We start from the raw sequence: 27,270 nt of genomic DNA, 5'->3' as shown, positions 1-27,270 counted from the left end.
TTAAAAAAATTAAGCCTAAGAAGTGCAACACAAAGGAGAGTGTCTTTTGGGGGACTTACAGAATGCCTTTCACTCACTACTGCGCAACCACAGTCAGTCCCCCACCCCCACTCCTCTGGAATTAGGAGTAACATCTTCCAGGGCAGAGGGTGTGACTTCCAGGAAGACAAAGCCATGGCACTTCTCATTTATTACAAATATCTATTTATTCCACACTATGCAGAGTTGTATCCTAACCTTAAAAACATATTAGTCATGAAAATTCTGAAAGTTTTTTGTTACTGCATTTATTTTCCATTCTGGAAGTCCTGCAATTGTTTAAATACCCCCAAGTCTACAAATTTCATGTCAAAAATAGTGTGTTATAAATAGACATGCCACAAGCTTCCCCAATCTCCCTTACGCCTCTTTCTCTTACCCTTCTGGGAACTTACACAATTAGACTTTAAGCTAAAATGCCTTATTTTAGTTGGTTTATTTAGAAATGTACTTTTGATAAGATCGCCTTAATCACATAATTCTTTTTCTGTATCCCCTCCCACAATATATTCTTCTCTTTAATGTTAAACCAGAACCTTGTCTCAGTCCAGTCATTTCTTGAGTCCAAACCTTTGCACAAATTAAAACTGATGTGGAGCTGCCCCATTAAGAGCTAATTCCCCCACAAAGCCCGAACATTGGGGTGCTGACCAATCACCCCAGGCAGTTCCATTAACAATCTTGGACTCCAGCATCCTACTGAGCAACTTCAAATTTTATTCCAGGATTTAACAACTATTGTATTTCCCGGTAGATAATGGCGGTTCTCAATAGATAATGGCTGTTCTCCCACAAAGGCAAAACTGGGCTAGGGAAGCCCGGCCCGGTTTTGCATGTGTATGAGAACTGCTGGGAGTTGCCTGGCTCCTCGCAGTGGCATAGCGGCAAACCTGCAAGAGAGCCCTGGCTGTTTGCCCGAGTTAAGGATGCAAACACACCATTAGCCCTGGCTAACTGATCATGTGTCAGTGCTGCACGGCTCTGCGCAGCACCCACACACCAGCAGCCTCCCGGCCGGCATCAAATAATTCCCCATAATGCACCATGCACTCCGGACACCTCCTGGCCCCCATATCTCCATGCTGCTGGTAGAAGCCGGTAATCGTCTGGGCGGGTGATCTGCCTGGCCAGCAACAAGGAAAGGATTGTCTGTGAGGGAGGTAAGCTTTTTAATGTTTCCTCACCTCTTCCCTTCAAGTCCTTCTCATTGATCATGAGAACAGGCTTAATGGGTAATGTACCATAACCACTGATGCCACACAGAAAAAGTCTTATTTAGGGCTTTCCCAGATGCTGATATATTCCATCTTTAGCATGGAAAATAAAACTGGAAATGCACACAGGTGTACTAAGTATATAATGCAATATCCTAATGTGGATTTCCTCCCCTGCCTCACTTTTTGGTGGTAATTTGTGTTCAAGTTGGAATATATCACTGTCTGGAAGAGAACCCCTACATAGCAGTAATGTCCAGAATGTTTTTTACTAAGCAGGCAAGTTAGCACTTGCTCAATACATTTATCACAGATCTCTCTGTGTTCCTAGTTATGAAATCTCCCAGTCCTAGAGCCACATTTCCCAAGGTAAGGTAAGATCAGGTAACCAGGTGGGCCCCCTGGAAACTTGTGTGATCTGTTAAAGGTTGGTATCTTGTGGGGATGTACTCTTATTATCAAACTGCAACATGTTGTGTACGTGGCTTCTTTGTTGATTCTTTGAACATTAATTTGACTTGAAGGCACCTTGAACCTACTGTATTAAGAAAAGATTGGGGCTCTTCCAGGATTGAGGAAAAAGAGGACTTTCCATATCACACTCAACACAGTACATTGAATAATTGTCTAATGGCATTCTTGCTTCATAATTATTTTTTGTAAATTGTTTTCAGGGCAAATATGAGCTTTGAAGTTTATTGTATTTATGACTTTTATCAGTTAAGTCCAAGAACTTTATTTCAGTTGTCGAATGTATCTACGTGTAAAGACACTATATGGAATAATGCATAGTTTCTAAAGAATAGTTAATTGCAAAAGAAAAAAGGGGTGGGTGGGAAGGTGGCATTCTGCTTGGCCTACAGACATTTTTCTCCACTATTTCTCCACTAAGAAAACTATTGTTTTCTTAATAAGCCATTTATCTGTCGAGTGAGGTCTGAGGCCAGTATTCTTTCAGGGTGTCTGAGTGGCAGTTTTTGTTCTAAATCTGGACTCAGGAACTGAAAGGTGTAAGTTTTGGCTAGACTTCACATAGCTGCAAGTGTTTCGCTTTGGGGATCTATTACAGGATTAGTAGCCATACTGCCTACTTATAGACATCTACTGGGTTTTAATATGCTCAGTGTATATGTCTGTAAATAAGATATTACAACCCCATAAGTCTCAAGTGCACTCTTGTGTCAAGGAGATTTCTCCTATAAAGATATTACATCTTGAACTTCCTACCCCTTAGGAAAGATAATACTATCATCCCTATATTTCTAGTTAACTAAAGTCAAAGGCAGCTGAGCAAAATAATTGCCTTATTGACAATTATTGACCTTACTGTGTCCAATATGCAATGTGTGTGTTCTTTGGATGCATTAATAATTGAACAATGCTATCAGATGACTGTCCAGACTGTGATTGTATACAAATTTAAGCAGTGCTGATGCATTAGACTTTTGGTCACTAAACAGCATCTGGATTGTGTGCAATTTCTAGGTTGCTATTCAGTTCTTGCTCATAAATCCTATGGCTTTTGATCCACTGGGATAGCTGTTTCTAGCAGTAAGAGGGGAGAGAGAGAAAGATTTCTTGGATAGTAGGACAAAGATTCATTCAGTCTGCTATGGGAATCTGTCATAGGAAAATTGTCAACTTGCAGCAAAAAAACTAAGGTTCACTACACTTAAAGATTGTGTGTTTATATCTCTTTGCAGTAAATTTAACATTAGAACATCATACCTTTTTAGAACAGTCATTTTAACAATATCAAAGCAACTGTACTTCCACTTCGGGTGCTGTGGTTTAGTTATTTAGGGAAAAAAATATTGTGTTGGTACAGAATTTAGACAGGATAAGGAATGGGTAGATAATCTCCTGAAATGTGGGTCACAGAGTGGTTTAGAGATTAAGAACATAAATGATCTGAAGCCTTAAACTAAAAGATTTACTATGCAGGAAGGAAAGAGGCAAAGTTTAAAAATAAATGATACTGTAGAAGAATCCCTTTAAAATAAGGAATTCTAAGCAATTAATTCTAAGTAAAATGGAGCAGAGTAATCAGGAATGGTGGCCAGAGGGGAGCTACAAGAAAGACCTGGGCCATTTGTGACAGCAGGAGTTGGGGAAATTAATTTACTTGGGCTTTAGTGATAACCTAGCATTGTTAGGCTCCCAGGGAACCCGTGGTTTGTGCACATGTGTTGGTCTAGCAGGCATGTTGGAGCCAATATGTCCTCTGTTAGGCACTATTGGAATATGTTCTGCCATTACAGGAGGGATCCTTGATATTCAGAACTCCGGATAAAATCCCTTCTGTCGTGGGAGAACTCTGTTGAGTTCCGTTATGCCTGTTGGACCTAGGTTAAATGGCCAGCATCCTGTGTCTCAGCTGAGAGGCACCAGGTTGGCCATTTAAGTTTCAAGTGACCTTACACAGCGCCTTTCAGCTATGTAGAGGCTCGCTGGTCCAGCAGGAATGCTGGGAAATGGCTGCTTTCTGACCTGACCTAACCATTTTGGAAGGCCATGTTGGGTTTCCTGAAAATCTTTTGAATATGATTGGATCAGATCTGACATTTTCCCCCCGGGTGCAAAGCCTGTTACTTAATGTTTGTGGGGGGTGTATTGGAGGGGGCATGTCCATAAATCTTCCACCATTAAGTAGTTGTTGAAGGTTTTTACAGACCATAGAAATAGTTGCTCACTATATGTAATGTTACAGGTCTGTTCAATATAGTTCATTTGCTGAAACTGGGATACCATCGTGTTAGTCTGTAGTTAGTCCTTGCAGTGAGTAGGCGAGAGCAGCAGATTCAGAGGTGAAATGACTCTCCAAGGTCAAGAAAAAAGTAAGTGGCAGAGTTCTGCATAGAATTCCTCTGCCTAATTTGAGTGGTGACTCTTATTATGATTGCTGTTACTGAGGGAGAGAATGCAGGAAAGCAACATTTTTAGTAGAAATAATCATTTTTAGCCAATGGAGGTTTTACCTTTCCATTAAGCAAATGAACAAGAACTGCTTTAAGCCTCCTGTGTAAAGTAAAGTGTGCTGTCTAGTCAGTGTTGTGTTGACTCCTGGCAACTACAGAGCCCTGTGGTTGTCTTTTGGTAGAATACAAGGGGGGTTTACCATTGCCATCTCCCACACAGTATGAGATGATTCCTTCCAGTATCTTCCTATATCACTGTTGCCCAATATAGGTGTTTCCCTTAGTCTGGGAAACATACCAGCGGGGATTTGAACTGGCTACCTCTGGCTTGCTAGTCAAGCCATTTCCCGCTGCGCCATTAGGTGGATTACAAGCCTCCTGTGTAAAAGCACTACCGTATTTTTCGGACTATAAGACGCTACGGACTATAAGATGTACCTTAATTTTAATCCAGTTTTTCAGAGTTTTAACATATTAAACTGTTAAAACATATAAGACGCTCCTGAATTTTGGCGGATATTTTTTGAGGAAAAAAGTGAGTCTTATAGTCCATAAAATACAGTATATTTGGTAGCAGCTTCATGTGTTCAGTAGCTTTCTGGGAATCCATTAGGAAGCAGAAGTTAAGTCATCTACAAAATTTTAGTAATAAAAGAATTATATCAACAACAAAATTGTTGTGACCTTTTGGGCTTTTTAACAGACTAGAACTGCCTGTTGTTAAATGAAAGTATTTTGCAATTCATTTTGCTGTCATTTTGATTAATTATGACAAGTGTCTTCTGTTTCAATCCTCAGGTCAGGAAGATCCCAACAGCTTGCGGCACAAATACAACTTTATTGCAGATGTGGTGGAGAAGATAGCACCAGCTGTGGTTCACATTGAATTGTTTCACAAGTAAACAAGATATCAAAATTTTTATTAGAGATTATGTAGATTTTGTGTGCTTGCCATGAAAAATGCTGACACATGTAGAAGCTGTTTGAGGATAACATTGATTGAAACCTAGACTAAATTTCTGCTTCAGAGTAATTCTTGAGTGCAGTTGAGTAACTTAGTCTGGAAGTCAGCCATTATTTTTAACATGTAAAGTAATATTGGATATGGGTGTTTGTGTTTGTTTTTTAAATTACCTGATTCAGTAAAGTATATGCTGTGATAGTCCTGTATATCTAATATCGTAAGGCATCACAAACACAAAAACATGTTTAGAAACTGCCTTGCTTCTTGATTTTAAAAACTCCATGTTTTCTAGACTGCCTTTTTCAAAGAGGGAAGTTCCTGTTGCCAGTGGTTCAGGGTTCATTGTTTCTGAAGATGGATTGATAGTTACAAATGCCCATGTGGTTACCAATAAGCGCAGAGTGAAAGTGGAGCTGAAGAATGGTGTAACTTATGATGCTAAAATTAAAGATATCGACGAGAAAGCAGACATTGCACTAATAAAAATAGATACTCAGGTGAGTCCGATACCTCTGTAATGTCTTGCTTATCTAGCCAATATCCAAATATTTTTGTAAGAATTAATTTTACAGACAACAGTGAACTTTTAAAAGAAGCTTAAAAAACAATTACAGACCAATCTTAAATGTGCTTAATGTAGAACTAGGTTCCATTAATTTCAGTAACACCTTTCCAGATAAATATGTTTAGGTGGAATCACACAATTTTGGGCCTGCTGTATAGTGGTTTTTGAAGTCACCTCTTGATAAGGCTCTTGAATTTGCAAGCAACATCAGTTTGGCAAGACTAAAAAATTAAGTTGTAAGTAATTACCTATGCTGCTGCAGTGGCCTAAGCAACAGCAGCTCTTTACTGTGAGATATGCATGTACATTCCAGAATTCTTTTTCAGCTGACTGTTGGTCTGCCAAGAAGGAGGTAATGATTGGGTGAGGGACACAATTGGTCCCACTGACCTAGTTTTGGTATTCACCTCTCTTGAGCACAAGTACAGATGTGCCCGAACTCCAGTTTGGAGTGCAGTTCAAGCATTTTTAGGGAAATTCAAATGGGGACTTTAAGAGAAAGGAGAACAGGTGCTTACTTGCTCTCCACCGCCCCTTCAGGCTTCCTGCTAGGGCGACACACATTCCAAAAAGCCCCTCATGCCATCTGCATGCACATGGCATCTGTGAATGTGTGGGTGCCATTTGTGTGGCCAACACCTCATGCTGACCATTCAAATGGTGCTCGTGCATGAGCAGACACCATGATCGTGCTGACAGTGCACAGGGATGCGCGCTGCTCCAGCAGGAACCTAGAAGGGGTGGTGAAGAACAGATAAGCACCTACTCTCCTTTCTCTTAAAGTCCCCTTTTGAAGTTCCCTAAAAGTGCTTGAACACACTTTGAACTGTGGTTTGGGCACATCTCTAAGCACAAGCCTCATGGTTGCATATTTTCCCCTTCCATGTACAAGGGAAAGAGATCTTAAAGCTTCCTTTTGCCGTTAGAAACAGACTAGGTCAAATTCTGGTTTTGATATCCTTATTAACTGACTGTGGTTTGTACAAAAACAGTTTCCTGATGTAATGGGAAACCGTGGTTTGTAACAAATCGCAACTTCCACTCTCTTCTTGTTTTGTGCGGCCGAGGCTCATTCCAACTCATGCTTGTAATAACGAACTATGGTTAGCTGTTCTGTCTGAACAGAAAAAACCCCCACTGTATTGTATTTTAAATATATATTGCATGCTTGACAAATTGTTACCAATTCTCTTACAAAGAAATTATTGCAACAATATGCTATAATGGACAAATAGTTGATAATTGACATAATAATTGGACAAAGGTTTAGATGCTTCATATATGGCATTTACATACATTCCCTTTGCTGCTCAGGTGGACATAGACAAATAAAGACTACAAGCAGCAGGACTAAGTCTAAGGGCATAGGTGTATACTTTTTTGTTTGGTTTTGAAAGCTGAATATATTCCTATAATGTACCCTTCAGTCTGCATCCAAAGAAGGACTTCAGCAAATCCTTAGCATGACTAGCAAAACATTTATCTGTGTGATAAATGCAGGCTGAGCATTCTCCATGGCTGGCTTTTCAACACAGGGTCAGCTTAGGGTAAAAGGTACTTGCCTTTTTGATGGATATGTTTCCTTCTGCTTTTATGCACTGCATAATTCAACTGGAAACAGAGGCCATTGCTGTGCAGATGTGTCCTAATTCTGCAGTTTGGCCTTGGAAGTAGAATGCACAGTTAAGACACAGCTGTTTTTAAAAATATATATATTCTGGCATGTGTTTGCTTTTTGTCTCCAAAATGTAGCAAGAATAATGCTTGTTTATTCCCTAGAGTGTTCTCTGATTTTCATTTGGTGAGTTTACTTGCCACTGTATTCATGTGATTTCAAAACCTTCCTTTAATGCATTGCAGGTGTGTGTGTGTGTGTGTGTGTGTGTTGAATTATATATTTTGGAATTTGTAAAGGGATGAATGCTGTCTCATTTTCCATTGAATATGATTTTTGGGAAATGGGAACACACACAAGTCCTTATCCAGTATTTCAAATCCTGTGGGACTACTTAACTCCCCTAACTGCTCAGTAATTCTCCACTGGCCTCCATTATAACATTTGTATGTCTTTCTTAACTGTGCTGCATAAACACGCTAGTTAAATATGCTAGGGAAACTCTTGGTAACATTCTGCACAAAGCTATACATTTTTCCTGCTTGACTCTTGTTGATGATATTAGTGCTTTTTATGCATGTAAAATTGGAGGTATGTATGCATACATCAAATGTAGGAAGTTGTGCCCATACTTAGGAACATATTAAGCATAAATATAACACTTGAGTGAAGGATGCACAGGTGCCTTTCATGGGATGGCAGCATTTTGCTGCTCCTCTAAGTGGAAGTACCATTTTTATTTGTGTAGTGTTTGATTTTAGTCAGCTCTGGAACATGTTGACTGATTTTTATCAAACATATGAAACTTCCTCATCCTGAGGCCAGTAATCCATCTGATTGTCAGTGGCTCTTCAAGGGTTCAAGCAGAGGTTTTTCAACTCACTGCCTAAAATCTTTTACCTGAATTTGGATTGTAACTGAAAGTTACTAAAGACTGAACTACCCATCTGATGCAGATTTTTTAACTGTCTAGAGATGCTGAAGATTAAACCTGGGACCTCTTGCTTGTTATGTGTGAACCTCTGTGCTGAGTTATGGGCTGTACAAAAAACTGCTAATATTATCATTGTAATTTCATTGATTAAATTACAGTCCCTCTCTGTGCTTTAGTCAGTAACAGAGGAAGAAGGAACTGCAGAGCTGTGTACCATCCTCCAGTACTGACTGTCCATGTATGCTCATTGGTGCTTTGGATGGCTATGTGGATAAGTGCTTGAGAGTATTTTCTGGTGATCTGAAGAAAGACGTCTTACTTTTTAAATTTGCATTTGCCAGAGATGGGGCTGGAAGTGGGGAGAGAGATGTGAATCTGCTCTATATAGAGAATGCAGAAAAGAGAGCTTGTTTAGTTGGCTGTGCTAGACACTGCTATGAAACAGGAGTTTTGGCAAAGAGGAACGGAGGAAGTAAGCTGAACATACACAGTAGCTGAGTTCAGCCATTTCCTTTAAAGCATTGTTTCCTGGATTATTTTGTGTATTATTTCTGGAAATAGTAAAATGATGTGCTGTAGGAAATACTCATATAAAGCACTCTATAAGCATTATAGCAGCTACAGACTACAAAGCTTTTTATTTTATTTTAACATTTTTTAAGGGTTGTGTTGAACAGATTGGAGCAATGAATAGAATAAAATCTCATAAAACAGAAAATGATTAATAAGACCAAATTGGACCAGATTAAGAACAGGGCAAAACTCCCTGGCCAGTGACCCAACCAAACAGAATAGTATTTCACTGCCACTTAAATTTTGGTGCCATAAAATATGCTGGTTATAACCAAAGACTCTTTTCCTCCAGAGAGAGGAATTTCCTCCAGAGGAAGAACTCCTGCTGTCAGAGGAAGGGAACCCTTGGATATACAACTCCATTATGCTTGAATTCAGCATAGTATCTTTATCACTTAATTTGATTCTCCTTTGGAATATTTAATACTCTTTTAAGTGCCTGGTGATTGTGTAATGTATCCATCCTGCAATTTTCTTTTTGAAGCTGAAGGAAATATTTCCTCCTTTAGACAGATAATTCAGCCTAAATTCTATCTTGGTACATTGGGGCAGACCTTGAAAGGCTTACAAATGCCTGTGGTCGAAGATTCCGAGCTGTTGACATTTCTAAACCAGTTACAGCCTTGCATCCCCATGCACACAATTTTCCTTTAAGTGATGCACTTCTGGCTAAGGACAGCTTGCTTTTCTAAACAGGAAAGGAATTAAATAAGGTATTGAGTTGCAGGCACCAGTAGAATGAACTGGTTTCCACTGCCTAACTCATTTTTCCATGGAAAAGAATTTAGTGTAAACTAGAAACAGATCTGTTAGGACTTCCCCCTGCTGTTTCCATAAGCTTATGTGGAACTAACCCATATGGAGATTCATAGTAATATTGGATACTTTGAAACAACCAATGCAGAATGTATCTGCTAGGAAAGGGGAAGGAAAGAAGATTTTTCTGGAAAGGGACAGCAACAGAGATAACACAAGCTGAATCAGACAGTTGGGTCATCTAATACCTGCTTCATCTGGCAGCAGCTTCCAAGGCTGAAGAAACAAGTTTTTTTCCAGCCTTAAAATAAACATTTCAAGGACCGATCCTGGGACCATCCATGTCAGGAAGCGGTGTACTTGATGAGATCTTCAAGCATTTTTAGCTTTAATAGACAGAAATATCTGAAGAAGGGCAGACAAGTGCTCTCTAATATTGGTCAGACTACACCTTGTCCAACAGCTTTCCAGTCTAGCCTGAACTTACCAGGGGGCTTTGGTTTAGTCTTCTCTTGGAATTAAGAACCATGAAGCAATTTGTTAACTCCTCCCAGTGGCAAAAAGGAAGCAATCTAAAATGATGAACCCCAATATTTATAAAAGGATCTCTCAGTACACTCTGACCCTCAACTTTTTGTCAGAGGCATAACATTTTAGAACAGCCACTTAAAGGCACAGCAGGGAAATGACTTGATTAGCAAGCCAGAGGTTGCTGATTCGAATCCCGGAAACATCTATATCGGGCAGCAGTGATATAGGAAGATGCTGAAAGGCATCATCTCATACTGCATGGGAGGAGGCAATGGTAAAGCCCTCCTGTATCCTACCAAGGAAAACCACAGGGCTCTGTGGTCGCCAGGAATCGACAACGACTCAACTGTACACTTTAATAATGTTTAAGAGCTGTGTGCACATAAAGCAAAGTGGCTGAAATCCTGACTAATGAAGTTTATGACTTAAGAGGTTCTGCGGGGATACAAGAGCGGAGAAATGCCTCTAACATCAGCAACGTGTGTCATCTCTTAGGAAGCACTTCCAGAGCATGAGCAACACTTTAAGTATTTGCCCTCTTGCACCACAGCAGGTCTGGGGGAAGGGCACATTGCACAAGGGCACCCAGCGCATCCCTGCAGACTCTCCAGACACAGGCACCTCATTGGTCTGGGTGTCAGCCAATGCTCCTTAGTTTTATACAAAGAGTGCTGCTATGAGAAGCAAAGATTCCTTGTTTAAATTGTGTATTTTGGAGAACCGCTCTAAAGTTATTCCCCTGACAAAGAGCTGAGGCTCAGAATGTACCACGATCCCTTCATAAATATTGGATTGCATCATATTGGATTATTTCCTTTTTGTGTTTTAACCCTCCTACTATGTAACCTTTCTGTCCCCTCCTCATTTCCAGTACACAGCAGCAAGCACAGTAGCAACCTTGCGATACACCTTCTGTGTTGCTGTGTTCTGTCTGATGGGGCAGACAGTGGGAGGGATGGCACACTGCCCTATAGATTGTGAGTGAAGAACATTTAGTTTGTTTATTTTATTGTTCAATTTTATACCACCATTCATAAGGCATCCCAAGGCATTTCACAAAATATAAAATACAATAAAACTCCATTAAAATTATTTCAAAAATTTCAAAAACTTAAAATCAGTTTTAAAAAACAACACCCCCCCCCCCAGTTCTCTGATTGTACAGTGCTTTTGAACTGTGAGCAGTGAATGTAGAATTTAGATCCATGATCGTGAGAACAGGACACACTGCTCAGGAAAGATCCAAACTTCTATGAGAAGATATATGGTTTACTCAGGTCTGAAGTAACTGAATTATATAATCTCAGAAGACAAAATGAGTATATTGTGGGAGTTCATTTGGTGAACGGTAGCAGCTTGATAACTATTAAGAACCTTTAACAGGAAGAGGGATCAAAATATTTTCATTCACATGAATAGCCAAATTGGCTAGAACTTCTCCTCAAAAACTTGAAAGTTGTAAACAGTGTGTAGGAAGCTTAGTCATCACTGAGATCTAATATGTAGTCACTAGGATTTCATGGAACACATACTATTTCCAAATGGTCAGGTTGCTTGGATTTTCTGTTCCTTCAGCAAAAGTAAACTGAACAAAGCTATCATGACTTCATTGCATATCCAGGGATTACTAATGGCTGACTGAAGGCCAAAATAAATGGAATCCAGTGGACCTCCCACATAGAGGCTGCTTTATAAAAACACTGTGTGCGTAGACTCAAGGTGATCACTTTAGAAGCCAAGATATGTAGTCACTAGGACTACAGAAGCCAAGAAATGCTCATCACCCTTGCCCAACAATGAGTGAGTCTTTCTATACATTAGCTCCAATGGACTGACATATAAAATGGCACCTGTTTGAGCTTGGGGCCATTGTGTCTCAACACTAAAAAAAAAAAAGTATGTCTCACCAAAATCCACTCGGTTATCTAGAGAATATAGATCTAATGATAGGGAAGGAAAGAGGAAAATCATTTTCTTACTATCTAGTAGTGACACGACATAGTTATGTCACTACTAGATAGTAATGTTACATTTGCAGTTCAGATTGAGTGGTGGGGTGGGGTGGAATACAGCCAACTAATGATGCACAGACATCTCTTAAGCCATGCATAGTGGCTGTTGTTACTTAAAGTGCTGTGCTCTGCTCTGCAGTTCTGGACCTTGGAACAAATGGGAGCATGTGTGTGTATATGCGCGCGTGCACACACACACACACACACACACACACACACACTCCCATTTGTTCCAAGGTCCAGAATGAAAATAATAAATAAATCATACACACACACAGTGCGCTGTCAAACTCGATTTCGACTTCTGGCGCCCACAGAGCCCTGTGGTTTTCTTTTGGTAGAATACAAGAGGGGTTTACCATTGCCTCCTCCCCCACAGTATGAGAGGATGCCTTTCAGCATCTTCCTATATCGCTGCTGCCTAATATAGACCAGTGGGGATTCGATCTGGCAACCTGCTTGTTAGTCAAGCATTTCTCTGCTGCGCCACTTAAGGTGACTGTCCGTGTGTGTGTGTGTGTGTGTGTGTGACATGACCTGAATGGAAATATAGGCATGGTTGCTTGCATCGTGGTCTGGTGTATGATGCAATGTGGCCTAGATGGCACTGCATCATAAAAACCTATTACTTACCTAATTACTTGGCAGGTTTTTTCCCTTCTCCTGTCATTTACTTTTATGTACTCTGAGGGAGGTCTTAAGTCTTTGATGTGTTGAGAAACTAACTAGTGCTTTATTTATTGCCACAAATAAAAAATAATGAAAAGAAAAATCACCTCCGGAACTTGTGGAATAAAAAGTGTTTATGTGCTAGTATTTTTTTTAAAAAATTAATCTGCCTCCACTGGATCTCTGAAAACCATCATGAGGTAAACATCTGGAAAGAAACTTTTTAAGATCTGGTTGTAAGTATGGTCAAGATCATTTCCACATGTTTTATAAGAGGTACCTCTGAATGAAGCTTGTTTGTTTTCAAAACTGTTGGATATTAACATACTTATGCATAAACATATGTTTGCTCTGCTGCTTTCCGCAGACTGTGTACACAGAAAAAAACCAAATCCCCTCTGGCCACACAAATACAGAGGGAACGCAAAACCACATGGACTGATCAGACAAATAGCAGGGAAGACAGTGGGTGAGAGAGAAATTAGGAGGGCAAAAGTTCGTCTTTACTTCTTTGTTTCAAGCGGTAGCACAGTACTAAAAACAAATTAGATCTTCAATATTTCTGATGTTCTTGGGCATTGATTATAAGGAATGCTCAAAAGCAGAGATGGTTGAAGGCAAATAATATTTCTGCCATTTTTTTCAGATACTATATCTGGAAAAAGCAATCAATGCGAGGGGTTAGGGCCACTTTTTTGAACTTAGCCAAGCACATCATTTAGCCCCCTTTCCTGTCTTCCCCTTGTTAGCTGATCAGCACTGTTTCATATTCCCTCTCCCCTCAGTCTTTAAACATGTGGGGATGGAGCAGATGCCCCCATGGCATTTAGGACACTGGACATCCCCCTGCCCCTGGACTTCACTTGGGTTCCACCAGCAAAAAATCTGGGGAGAGGACTTTATTCATCATTGTCCCCTTTGCCTCCAAAAACCATTGCTCTGAGAATCCGTATTCCAGATCTATAATTGTGCAGACAATTATATCTGCTTATAAACATATTACTGTTGTGAACTGATTTGAAAACTATGGAAGAAAAATGGTATATAAGTGAAATAATAATTTAAAAATTGTCCTACCTTGAAGTTCAACAGATCATACTCTATCTAGGCTTTCACAGGTTCATTTAACAGATCTGCCTTATTCATTTCTGAATATTTTCCTTTCCTCATTTACTTTTATAAAATAAGAAGTGGTTGTACTTTCTCCCATTGTTCAGAAGTAATAAGTAGGTGTGTTCCTCACGTGCCTCACTCAGACTTCCCACATTACTGGAAGCAGAAGTCTGAGCACTGGCTTGGTGACATGGTTCCAATTACAAATGTTTTTAAAAGGCATGCAGAGCATATTAAGACAAATATTAAATAGCTTCCTATGTAGCCTGAAGAAGAATCTTAGCTGAACAATGTTTTTGTTTTGTGGTTCTCCTGGTATATTTTTTTATATGTAAAATGGAGAAATGCAGGCCCCTCAAATCTCTGCATGCCATTGTTCTGTTTTGATGGCTGTTTTCATGTCCTATATACAGTATTACATTCATCTCATTCTATTTTAATCTGGTCTGCATTCTTTTATCTCCTCCCAGATCTTTGCTTTTCACTTTTAACCATGACTTTGCTCTCAGCATCACATAATGGATTTGGAATTTTGCAGGCACTGCATTTGTTCTAGTGGACCTTGGCATAGTTCATTTCAGACCCTTCCACTTCTATTAAAAATATGTATTTATTTATTTTGCATAGTTGAGTATACAATCAATTTTTCATTGGAGTCATTCTCTGGCATTACAGTAGAAAGCAACTTTTCTTTTTTTACAGATGATTTGTTCACTGGTCTGTTCGACCGTGTGAATGTATTACAAGCCTATGAATCTACTGATATTGGAAGTGTCCTTGTTTTCCTTGGCATTTGTTAAGGCATAAATTCCTGTCTTAATATAGTAAGGCCTGTCTAAGTCTTGGCATTACTTATCCTGATAGATTGCTGCAGTTCAGTTAAGGCATTTCTCATGGTTACTGCTGTTACATGTTTTACAGTTCACAGAGAGCTGAGTGTGTGAATGCAGGGAAGAAAAATCTATATCATTCATAAAGGAAAAATGGGGTTCTGCACAAATTGGAAGTCTGAATAATGCTTTCTCATTCTTATCTATGATGCCCCAAACTACTCTGTGCAAACTTATTATTAACACACCATAAACACTGCAGATTGTATAGCAAATAAAGATTTAAAGCCAATCTGTTTTACCTTACCAGGACACTCATAACAGAGAGTATATTATGATCACAATCAGGAAAGGCTCTTACTTCAGCTTTATTCACACATGTACACCATAATGTTTTATCTGTAATGTCATATAAACTGCTAATGGAAATTCCCAGGTTAATTTGACACACTCCAAGTGCACCTTAAGCCCTTTTTCAATGTTATACCAATTTCATGGACCCAGTGCATTGTGGTGAGGAGTAGGTTGCCAACACTGCATTGGCAGAAATCAGGACAGGGACTATGGGGGGGAGGGGCATGGCCACCTAGAGGCATAGCTTAAAAAAAAACACTTTTAAAGCTGCCACTGAGTGGCGGCCGAGTGGGATGGTGAGAGCAGCTCTCCCACCTCTCAAACTATGAAGGGAATGGCTCTCTGAGGTGGGGTGGCCAGGACTGGCTGGGGCGAGCAGCGGGCTGGCGAGTGGAACAGGTACACGTTGCTGCCTAAAGAAAGCCTGGACAGAGCACTCACCGCCACGGCCATGGGCCACTCACTGGCTGCGTCTGACGGTATGTATAACTGTAGAAGAAGGGAGGGGAGGAGCCAGGCGGGTGGGCTGGCAAAAGGCTCCCTTCCTTGGCCCTGCCTGCCTGCCTGCTTCCAAACGATGCAGATGGGCTGATTTCAGCTAGTAGTGATATAATTGTGCTAAATGGGTACCTTTTGCTAGCCACATCTCAGGTCATTGTTGAATGCCAAATGTGCCGAGGTCCTGGGGAGAATGCTTGAAGAGTACTTTATATGGCTGACTTCCAATTGGTGGTGAGAAGTGCCTGAATTCCAGTTTTTTGGAATCTTCCCAGAGCTATATCCAATCAAGTCCAAGCCCTTCCAGAGTCATTTTGCACCATTATCCCTCCCCACCTCTAGCTGCTTTCTTACGCTCTCTGGGGAAGGCTCCAGGCATGCTTATAGGCTCACTGGGAATTGTGGGACTCTATATCCTGGAGTTTCCACTATCTCAAGATGCTGCTGTGAGTATGTGTGATTGTGTCCAAGGTCTGAGGCCTGTCGTGAGATTTCGCAAGATCCCTCCCTGCCATCCTTTCTTCACCCAGGAGAAAGGACTTCCAGGAACTTTTGCAGTATAAGCCAGAGACTCCTGGGTTCTGGCCAGTGATATATACCGTATTTTATGGACTATAAGACTCACTTTTTTCCTCGAAAAATATCTGCCAAAATTCAGGTGTGTCTTATATGTTTTAACAGTTTAATATGTTAAAACTCTGAAAAACTGGATTAAAATTAAGGTGCGTCTTATAGTCCATAGCATCTTATAGTCCGTAAAATACGGTAATCAATATAATCATTGTCTGCCATTACTAATGGGCCTGATCTGTTCTAGTCTTTATTTGAAGTTAGGATTGTTTTTCTAATATTCTGCAGATATTCAATAACATCTACTTTCTCTGAATTATTTCCCCCACTCATTGCTACTTATACTGATGAACTAGTTGCCACTATACAATTAACCATAACACTTTGTCCAGGCCACTGAGAAGGAAGCAAGACGTCTAACCCTCAGTCAAGTACAACTCATGTGTAAGGGGTGAGAGGAGACATTTTTGGGCCAGATCATCATCATCAGGAGAAATAATTGCTGGCTTAGATTCTGTGATAGCTCTCTTGTTATTCAGGTGTCAGGTGCCTTTGTTCTGAGAGCAGATGATGGTATCTGCCTCAAAGTAGGTGGATTGCTGCCATCTTGCTGTGTATAAAGCGTGGGAATTTAAGACATTCGTGACTTTAAAAGCAACTTTAATGTTCAGAATTTAAAAGAATAACTGCTTTGTTCTGTGTGAATATTTCACAAAGGTGCAAAGAGGTGATGCAAAGAGGTAACGTGGTGATTCTCTTTTCTTTAGCACAAGGAGAGTACCTGGCCCTATCCATCCCCAGCACAGTACCTCCAGTGACTATTGCTGGTGTCTCTTATGTTTCTTTTTAGATTATGAGCCCTCTGGGGACAGGGATCCATCTTTGTTTGTTTCTATATGTAAACCGCTTTGGGAATGTTTGTTGAAAAGCCATGTATAAATATTTTTGTTGTTCATGAGGCCATATGATAATGGGAGAATTGAGTAAAGGAGAGGAAGTCAAAAGGGGAACACAGAAAGGAGAGGCAACAAGGTTATGGTTTGCCCTGGGTTATATAATCCATCAGTGACTCAGTATGGCAGGGGAGGGAAGAGGGAGATGTAAATCTATGGCATGTCCTAACGTGTGTCCTCTACTACTACATGTAGCTTTAAGGCATATAGTTTTGTACAGTATTTTAATAAAGCTCTGTAGTTCTTGTTTTAAAGAAATTAGATCTGATAGATGGTTAGCTTCTTTTAAAAATTCTTCCTCCCTCCCTCCGGAGTCTTGTATCGATAAATGAAAAATGGAACCTCATGATTATAAGGCCTGCAGATGAAATAATTATTCTGTTCTAACAGTGAGAGAAAGACAGAAAGGCTTGTTTTTTAGAACAATCATGTATGTCTTGAATGCCTTTCTTCTATTTCTTATTATGCAATCTTCTTACCTGTGGTGTTGGTAATTACTTGACTATGTTAGTAATTTCAATAACAGCTTATTATTTAAAGTTGACTTGTGACAGTTGAGTATCACGATACTGGTGCTGAGTATGAGAATTATTCTATTTAAGGGGGAAGTGGTAAGGGGGCCTTTGCCTGCCAAGAATATAGATTTATCATTACTAGATTTGCCCTCTAATGTGAAACAAACCCCCATGAGATTCTTTATCCCAGAGATCATATGAACAAATATAAGTGTGGGCTCTTGTCCTCTTTTCTGCATAGCTTTTAATGTCTAATACATTTTGAAGAGTGGAGTGGTTGGTTGGTTTGTGGGAAATAAAGTCATCCTTCCCAACTACCTACAAATACCAAATTTTGCATTAATAATGCTGCCACTAAAATTAGCTGAATGTACTACTTTTTACACTGGAATATACTTGGGGAAAGGTTTAAATAATTATTTTTGTGGTTATTAAGAAGGAATTTTGAATATAATCAACATATTTTAACTTATTGTTCTCAACAGATTTTTAACACTCCATAATCATACCAATAATTCCAAAATGACATCATGCTCAAGAGAAGCAGGAGCTCTTTCTCAGATTCAAATTTACTATGATTCAGATGTACCATATTTGGTAATTATTCATTAAAATGAATAATTTTAAAATTTTAAAATAATTTTAAAAATAATTTTAAAATCATTTTAAAATTAAAATGAATAATGTTTGAAGTTTAAATCCTACAAATTTCAACCTGTCCTTTTACTTCCAAGCACACTAATAAAGGTTATTTTACTGTACATATATTTAATTTCTTGAACTTTCCTATATGTGTAATTATGCAAAATTACTTTGAATAATGGACTAGTAGGGCCTCACCTACTAATTTACTATAAACAAATTAATACAGAGGTTTCATACAAAATGATCTTTTTGGAAAGAAATTATAAAGTTTATATTTAAAAGGCTAAGTTGCTTCAAAAAGGTAACTTGCAATTTAAAAAAGGCTTGCTTCCATGTAATATATGAGCTAGACCATATCTTCTTTGACTGTAAATAATCAAGGCCCCTCTCGAACTGAAGAAATACCAGTTCAATATTTGGCCACAAAGGCGAACTCTGGCTTATATACAAAAAGTAATTCTTTGGCTCTTCTTGGAAGAAAAAGTACAATTCAAAGCTATCACAACTAGTCTCATAAAAGACTGGGCTGACTCGATCTTAGAACAAGTGATTAACTAATAGGAATGTGTGTTTCGTTTCGGATACAAAACGTTTTGTGAACAAAACAGGCCATTTTGGCTGTTTTGTAGCCAAAACAAAACACTCAATGCTCAAAACAAAATTTTGTAGCCAAAACAAAACGTCCCTGTTTTGGATACAAAATGTTTTGTTGTTTCGGCTGTTTTGGAACTCCATTTTGCAATCGCAAAAAGTCTTTCTCCTTCAGTCTCCATTTTGAGTTTTGACATCTGTTTGAATTTCCAGCCCTTCCAGCCCGCAGATTGGCCAGCAAAAGCATGGGTTGATCTGCTGGCAATTGCCTCCTTATTCCTTTTAAGCAAATTTAAGGGTAAATTTTACCCTCATTGGCCAGTGAGGCAGTGTGCATTTCATTGTTGTTGTTTCACACTGTTGTGTGTAGATCAATTGCATTTCAGGCAGGGGGCATGTGGATGTGCATGACCTTTGGAAATCTGCCTGATTTTTTACAAAGCTCTGCTATTGTTGATGTTTTTGAGGTGGATTTGGGGCAGAAAGGGGGCTTTAGGGGCAGAAGAGTGGTTCAGGTTTAGGGGCAGAAGAGTGGTTCAGGTAATAGTACCCCAATGGGTGCCTGCTGCCACCCAGATTCCAAAAGAATTGGGAAAAGGGCTGATTTTTAAAGAATTTCTGAAGTTGACATGTCTTTGGGGCAGATTCAGGGCAGAAAGGGGGCCTGAGGGGCAAAACAGTGGGTTGGGTGGCAGTGCCCCAAGGGGTGCCTGCCACAACCCAGATTCCAAAGGAATAGGGCAAAGGGCTGATTTCTTAGGAATTGTTGAAGTTTACGCTTCTTTAAGGTTCCCTCCCCCCGGGGAATAATGGAGGTTTCAGTAGACCCATAACTCCACCTGGGGGGCACTGGGGTGTCTGGGAGTGAGTGGTGGTGTAGTGCACATAGGGTGCCAACTGCCCCCATGGGTTGCTAACCCATGGGGTGCTGGGTTCTGTTGTTTCTGAGGTGTTCTGAGTGTAGATTCTCTGGTAGCATATGAGATTTTCAATGACAAACCATGAATCCACTCTCATATGCTGCCAAAGAATCTGAATCTACACTCAAAACATCTCAGAAACAACAGAACCCAGTACCCCATGGGTTAGCAACCCATGGGGGTGGTTGGCACCCTATGTGGTCTACAGCACCACTTTCTCTGGGCCACTCTGGTGCCCCCCAAGTGCAGTTATGGGGCAGGAATTATGGAGGTCCATCATTCCCTATGGGAATTCCCTATGGGAATTTACAGACATGCAAACTCCATTACATCTTTAAAAACCAGCCTTCTGCCCAATTCCTTTGAAATAATTCTGGCAGCTTCCTTGCCCCCACTGGGCACTACCACCCACCCTACTCTGCTCTGGGCCACCCCTTTCCCCCCAACATGAAGTTATACTTTTGCTAAAACCTCAATTCTTCCCTAAGTGAAAAATCCTATACTTCAAAAATTCACCAAAACCCAGCCCTTTGCCCAATTCCTCTGAAATTTGGGTTGTAGTTTCCACCCATTGGGCACTAACACCCCCACCCACTAATTTTTCCCTGGGGCCATTTTTAAAAATCCAAAACATTTCAGATTCTACCTCATGCATCATAGAATTCCTTTTTTCAGCCAGCCGTAGGCTGATTGTTAGACTTACCCAATCAGCTCATGATTACAGTCGCTCTGTGTGTGCTCTGGAGCACTTCACCTAAATGGAGGGTTTTCATTCCACCTGCCCCTCCAATTCCAAAACAAGCAGTTCATGTTTTTAGTCATTGGACTGTTCCTTTAGTGTAGCCAAAATTATCTAGTTATCCTGTTTTCTTTCTTTCTCCTCATTAAGGTCAGACTGGTCTCTTGATGCATAGAACCTTGATGCATAGATAGAGAACCTGCTTTGGTTCATAACTTTCACCCTTCTGCTTCTTCTCCTAGACAGGAACACATCTGTACTTTAACTGCCATGGAGTGCATAGTGGCATCTCAACTCCTGGTGGCCCTGGTTGAAACTGATTATTTATTTTATTTAACTCTCTGATGACCTTGTTGAGCACGTCATTGGTTGAAAATAATTAGTTTCAACCAGGGCCACCTGGCATTCAACAGCAGCACCCTAATCATAAGAACATAAGAACAGCCCTGCTGGATCAGGCCCAAGGCCCATCTAGTCCAGCATCCTGTTTTGCACACTGGCCCACCAGATGGCGCTGGAAGCCACAGGCAGGAGTTGAGGGCATGCCCTCTCTCCTGCTGTTACTCCCCTGCAACTGGGACTCAGAGGCATCCTGCCTTTGAGGCTGGAGGTGGCCTTTAGCCCTCTGACTAGTAGTCGTTGATAGACCATGAAGTTATCCAAACCTTGGATAACTCCATGAAGTTATCCAAACCTTTATTAAAGCCATCCAAGTTGTTGGCTATCACCACATCTTGTGGCAGAGAATTCCATAAGTTGATTATGCGTTGTGTGAAAAAGTACTTCTGTTTGTTGGTCCTAGATTTCTTGGCAATCAATTTCATGGGACGACCCCTGGTTCTAGTGTTACGGGAGAGGGAGAAGAATTTTTCTGTGTCCATTTTCTCCACACCATGCATGATTTTATAGACCTCTATCATGTCTCCCCGCTGTCGTCTTTTTTCTGAACTCAAAAGCCCCAGGTGTTGTAGCCTTGCCTCATAAGAAAGGTGCTCTAAGCCCCTGATCATCTTGGTTGCCCTCTTCTGCACCTTTTCCAGTTCTACAATGTCCTTTTTAAGATGTGGTGACCAGAATTGTACACAGTACTCCAGGTGTGGCTGCACCATAGTTTTGTATAAGGGCATTATAATATTAGCCGTTTTATTTTCAATCCCCTTCCTAATGAAATCCTAGAGGGAGTGTTCCCAGAGTTCCTGGGGCCAAAGGTTTGGAGAAGAGCCAGAAAAAGGAAGAGGCCTCAATTGCCTGGACCGTTTTCCCTTGCAATGGCATGCTCAGCTCTCACCGCCATATCTCCCTCTGCCCGCTATGTGTGATAACACCACCCCCAGACCATCCCCACACTTATGCTCTCCCAGACAAATCTCCAACCATGCACAGCTCCTCTGTTTTAATTTTAAAAACAAGTCCCCGGCTTCTTCATCATGCAGTTCTGTCTTCCAATCTGGAGGATACCATCGTCTTTGATGAAACATAGGGTATTCCTCGAGTCTTCTGGGGCCCCCAGTCTGCTCCCCCGAAGGCTGAGAGCCCTTCGGCTTGTGCCAAGTGGCTCATGCCCTTGGTGCAGCCTGATATTTATAGCCAGCAAGGATCACCTGGAGGGGTGGAGCAGAAGTAGACAGTCAGGTCCTGCCCAAGATGACTTCTCCTCCCTGACTTTGATCCTTTGCAGACTAACTTCTGGACCAGGTGCTGGATGGAAACTGCCGTGCTTACTATGGTTAATGACCTATAGATACTGTACATAGTGGGAGTATGATCCTGTTGATTTTCCTGGACTTCACAGTCTCATCCAGTAACATTAATCATGGTATCCTTCTGGGTTACCTCTTCCAGATGGGGACATGGTGGCTCTAGTCCTACCTGGAGAATCATACCCTGAACGATATGCTTGCTCCAGCCCATGGCGATTGGTCTATGGGTTATCACAAGAATCTATTCTGGTCCTCATGCTGTTTAATATATATTTGGAAACTACTGAGAGAGGTCATCCATGGGTATGGACCGTGTTGTCATCAGTATGCTTATGACACCCAGCTCCATAATTTATGCAGTAATAATTTAGCAGATGCCAGGCAGATGCCTGGCAGGTGGTCCTGAACTGGCATTTGGAAGTCATTCTGCATTGGAAACAAGCTGAAACTTAATCTAGATAAGGAGAATTGGCAAAACCAATAGTCCCAAATGGTGAAATAAACTTTGTCACGGAAGGTCACAATCCCTCTGAAAGACAAACTTCCCAGCTTGGAGAGTCCTTGGAGACACAGGTGGTGACAAAGTGCAGGAGTGCCTTTTATGAGCTATGTCTGGTATGTCAACTGTGACCCTACTTGGAGAAATTTGACCTGATCTTAGTCACCCACTCAGCCAGTGGATTACTGCCATATGGACAAGATGTGGACAAGATCCTGGGCAGTGTGCGGGTGACATCGTGTGCTCTTGACCCTTGTCCTTCATGGCTAATAAAAGCTGCCAGGGAGGGGGCAGCTGCCAGGGAGGTTGGAGGTGATTATCAATGCCTCATTAAGGGAGGGCAGGATGCCATCATGCCTCAAGGAGGTGGTGGTAAGACCACTATTAAAAAGCCCTTCCTTGATCCCTCCAACTTGGACAACTATAGACCTGTATCTAACCTTCCCTTTTTGGGCAAGGTGATAGAGCATGTGGTGGCATCCCAGAGGGTCTTGGATGATACGGATTATCTGGCGCCTTTTCAATTTGGCTTCCGCCCCGGATATGGGACTGAGACTGCCTTGGTCATTCTAGTGGATGACCTTTGCGGGGAACTAGACAGGGGGAGTGCATCCCTGTTGGTTCTGCTGGACCTCTCGGCGGCGTTCTATACCATCGACCATGGTATCCTTCTGGGCTGCCTCGCGAGTAGGGAATCGGAGGTACTGCATTGCAGTGGTTCCGGTCCTTTCTTGGGGAAGGGTCCAGAAGGTGGTGCTGGGGGACTACTGGTCGGTCCCATGGCCATTGGCCCGTGGGGTCCCACAGGGTTTGGTCTTATCTCCCATGCTGCTTAACATCTACATGAAACCACTAGGAGAGGTCATCCGGGGACTTGGACTGAGTTGTCAGCAATATGTGGATGACACTCAGATCTATCTCTCCTTGTCACCTGATCCTAGGGAGATGGTGGATGTCCTGAATCGGGGGCTGGAGGCCGTGATGGGTTGGATGTGGGCTAATAAACTGAAATTGAATCCAGACAAGATGGAGGTAATGTTGGTCAGTAGGAGAGCCAATCGGGATAGCACTTACATTTATATACCGCTCTATAGCTGGAGGCTCTCTAAGCGGTTTACAATGATTTAGCATATTGCCCCCCAACATTCTGTGTACTCTGGGATGAGGAGATTTTACCGGTTCTGGGTGGGGTTGCACTCCCCTTGAAGGAGCAAGTACACAGCTTGGGGGTATTACTGGACCCGGCTCTCCTTTTGGAAGCTGAGGTGGAGGCGGTGGCCAGAGGTACCTTTGCACAGCTTCGTGCCAGCTGCGTCCCTTTCTCGAGAAGGCAGATCTGGCCACAGTTACCCATGCCTTAGTCACATCAAGGTTGGATTACTGTAACACGCTCTACGTGGGGCTGCCCTTGAAGAATATCCGGAAACTGCAGCTAGTGCAAAATGTGGCAGCTAGGGTTTTATCTGGAGCTGCCCAGTGGGAGCACATCACACCCATTTTGAAAGAGCTGTACTGGTTACCAGTTTGTTTCCGGGTCCAATTCAAGGTGCTGTTTTTGACCTTTAAAGCCTTTAACAGTCTGGGCCCGGGATACCTGAGGGACCGCCTGCTCCCAAGAGTTGCTGCCCCCACTTGACGAGGTCATCTGAGGGGGCTCTTCTCTGGGTGCCGACAATGAGGGAGGCTCAATTGTCGTGCATGCGGGACAGGGCCTTCTCTGTTGCTGCCCCCAGACTCTGGAATGCTCTCCCGGTGGCTATTCACTCCTCGGTCTCCATCACAGCTTTTAGAAAACGTGTAAAATCTTGGCTTTTTGCCCAGGCATTTATTTGATTCTCCACTGCTGCTCTTTATAGTCTGTATTGCTTTTATACTTTAAAAAAAATTTTTTAATCAGATTTGTTTAATATTTTTTTTACTTTATTTTAATTGTGTCTTTTTTCCCATCTTGTGTTTAATTTAATTTTATTTTTCGCTGTAAACCGCCTTGGGATTGCTTTAATGAAAGGTGGTATATAAATTTAACAATAAATAAAATAAAAATAAATAAATATGCTCTACTAGGTGACTGGGTGCATAGCATCTGCGCCCCTAGTTCGACTCTCCCCCCCCCACTTCAGCCCCTTCTCCCTGACTCTGTCTTCCAGCGGGCGTCTCTGACACCCGCCGGGCCCTCTTCTCTCTCCTGCCTCCTGCCAGTTTCTCCATCTCCTCCGGCCGCCGCCTCCTCTTCCTGGCACCCAGCTGCCTCCTGACCCTGGAGGGCATGCAGGCTGCCGTTGCCATTTCCCCCGGCGGCAGCTCAATGGCCTCCTGCTGTGCGTGAGCTCCCACCGCCCAGCCAATCCCAGCTAGGTGCTGGGACGCATCCCCACGGGCATGTTTTCAAGGATTAATTATAAAGAAGATGTGGCCCTTGAAGACTGTTTAGAAGCTTCAGCTGCTCCAAAATGCTGCTGCAAGTGGGCATTAGTCATTTCATGACTAATTACTGCAATATGCTCTATGTGGAGCTGCCCAGGCTCGGACTGGCCCACAGGGCAACAGGGCATATTCTTGGTGTGCCCCATCCGCAGGGCACCTCTGTGCTCTGCCGCAGTTGGCAGCAGTGAACAATACTCCCACCCTTAAGCACCCATTCTGCTCAAAACCCGGCGCCCTCCCCACATACATTCCACTGCCCTCTCAGTGCCCCCAGGCCAGCCCTCAGCTGCCCTTGAAGACTGTTCAGAAGCTTCAGCTGCTCCAGAATGCTGCTGCGAGTGGGCATTATTCACTTCATAAGTACTACACCCCCCTGAGGCAGCTTCATTAGTTGCCAGTTTGCTTCTGAGTTAAATTCTGGTTTTGATCTTGAAAACACTAAATGGCTTGAGTTCAGGGTATCCTCAGGAACATATTTACCCATACGAACCTGCCCGGGTCCTCTGTTCTACATCACAGACCCTGCTCTGGTCCTGGTACTGACACTGATTCGGTTGGTGGGGACTGGGACAGGGGCCTTTTCAATTGTACCCCTCAGCTTTGAGTCCAGGGAAGCTTCACCACCCTCCCTTTCTTAGGGTTTTTTAAAAGTAGATCTCCACAGTCCTCAGGGACATATTTGTCAAAGTGAAAAGAGGTTTTACAAGGAGGGGAGTGAAGCAACAATCATGTTCTCCTCTCCCTCCCCACATGCTGGGCTGTGAAACAAGGCTCTAATGCTGCCATGCTCCAGCCACCCCGTAAACATGCAGCCTTTGTTCTACCCTGTAGCACTGTGGAAGATGTGGGCCATAGACTATTCCTGTGTGAATAATGGAGTGTAAGAGTGACACTTAAATTCAGCTATACTCTAGTCACTCTTCAAGGGTGGAGCCCTTCTTCCATCTTTGCAGCACTGGGGCCACTGATGGTAACTTTTCCATCTCACAGCCCTTTGATCTCACCTTTATATATTTTCTCCCTCTTGTTCTATCCCTGTATATATGTGTGTGTGTGTGTGTGTTCCTGCTGACTGAGGATAGACCCTAGTCCATTTTTTAAAAATGTGCTGAAATACATTTGTTATTCTTCCAGGTGTTGCAAGACTCTGTTGTTTCTGTTAAAACAGATTAACACAGCTATCCCTTTGGAAGCTTGAAAATGCCTTTAAAAAAAAAAAGATACTGAACCTGGTGTATTCTGGAAACTTTCTGTGCAGTACACATTTTGCTTTGCAAAACCATGTTTTATAACATCTGCTGAGGAAGGGATTCTTGCAGCTGATTTTGTTTTAACCCCACAAAGAGAAGGCTAACTGTTTCCAGAAGGCATGCTGAATCACACAGATGATCCCTAGCCAACTCATACAGTTCTTGACTTTGAACTAAAATTTCACCAGTATGGCCTAGGCTTGAAGACTCAGCACAACTGCAAATAATTGTATTACTCAAAGTCTGTTTATTATATAGCTCTTTTCTCTTGCCAAAAATAACTTAAGGCTATGAAGATGTGTCTCTTTCTCAGGAAATCTATTACTCTTATCAAAGTTTGGCCTGATAAATGCATTATTTAGACTGATTATAGAAAATGTTTTGTTTTTAGCCTCAGTTTCTCATTCTTTCCCTATCCTCCATTCCCCACCCCCTTCTCTAACAGCTTAAGAGTTCAGATAAGGGACCTGTTTTAGGGCATTCCCATAAAGAGTGTACTGGCATATAACTGACGCTAACTGATGCCATTAAATGTAAGGACGTGTTTCTTGCATGGAAGATGTGTATATGCGACTACATTTTAAAATATATTACACCCATCAATATTGTATGCCCATATGTATCATGCGCATTTTATTCATTCAACAGCATCAATTAGCATAACAATGGGAATGTCTCTCATTAAAGGTAGGGCCATATGCAACAAGGCCCAGCAAATGCTACCATTTTGGCATCTCCTTGGCAGACCAGCATATGCAGTACTTGCAGTTGGACATGGCTGCTCTGAACAAGCAAACAAGCATTTTGCATCTTCTTTTCCCTTAAACAGCTCATACATCTGACACAGAGTTCCCATCCAACTTACATTGCCCTTCCTTT

General features: G+C 41.7%; 1 protein-coding gene across 1 annotated transcript in view; it reads left to right on the top strand.

The window, feature by feature from the left end:
• The window catches only part of HTRA1 (HtrA serine peptidase 1), an 81,415-nt gene that overhangs the window by 33,387 nt on the left and 20,758 nt on the right, over positions 1 to 27,270 (top strand). The window contains exons 2-3 of the mRNA XM_053312438.1: positions 4,970 to 5,069; positions 5,428 to 5,632. Of these exons, the coding sequence (XP_053168413.1) occupies positions 4,970 to 5,069; positions 5,428 to 5,632 (305 nt within the window). The remainder of the gene's footprint in view (positions 1 to 4,969; positions 5,070 to 5,427; positions 5,633 to 27,270) is intronic.

This window comes from Hemicordylus capensis, chromosome 3 (genome assembly GCF_027244095.1).
Source record: "Hemicordylus capensis ecotype Gifberg chromosome 3, rHemCap1.1.pri, whole genome shotgun sequence".
NCBI classification, from domain to species: Eukaryota; Metazoa; Chordata; class Lepidosauria; order Squamata; family Cordylidae; genus Hemicordylus; species Hemicordylus capensis.
This window is presented reverse-complemented; position numbering and strand designations above follow the sequence as displayed.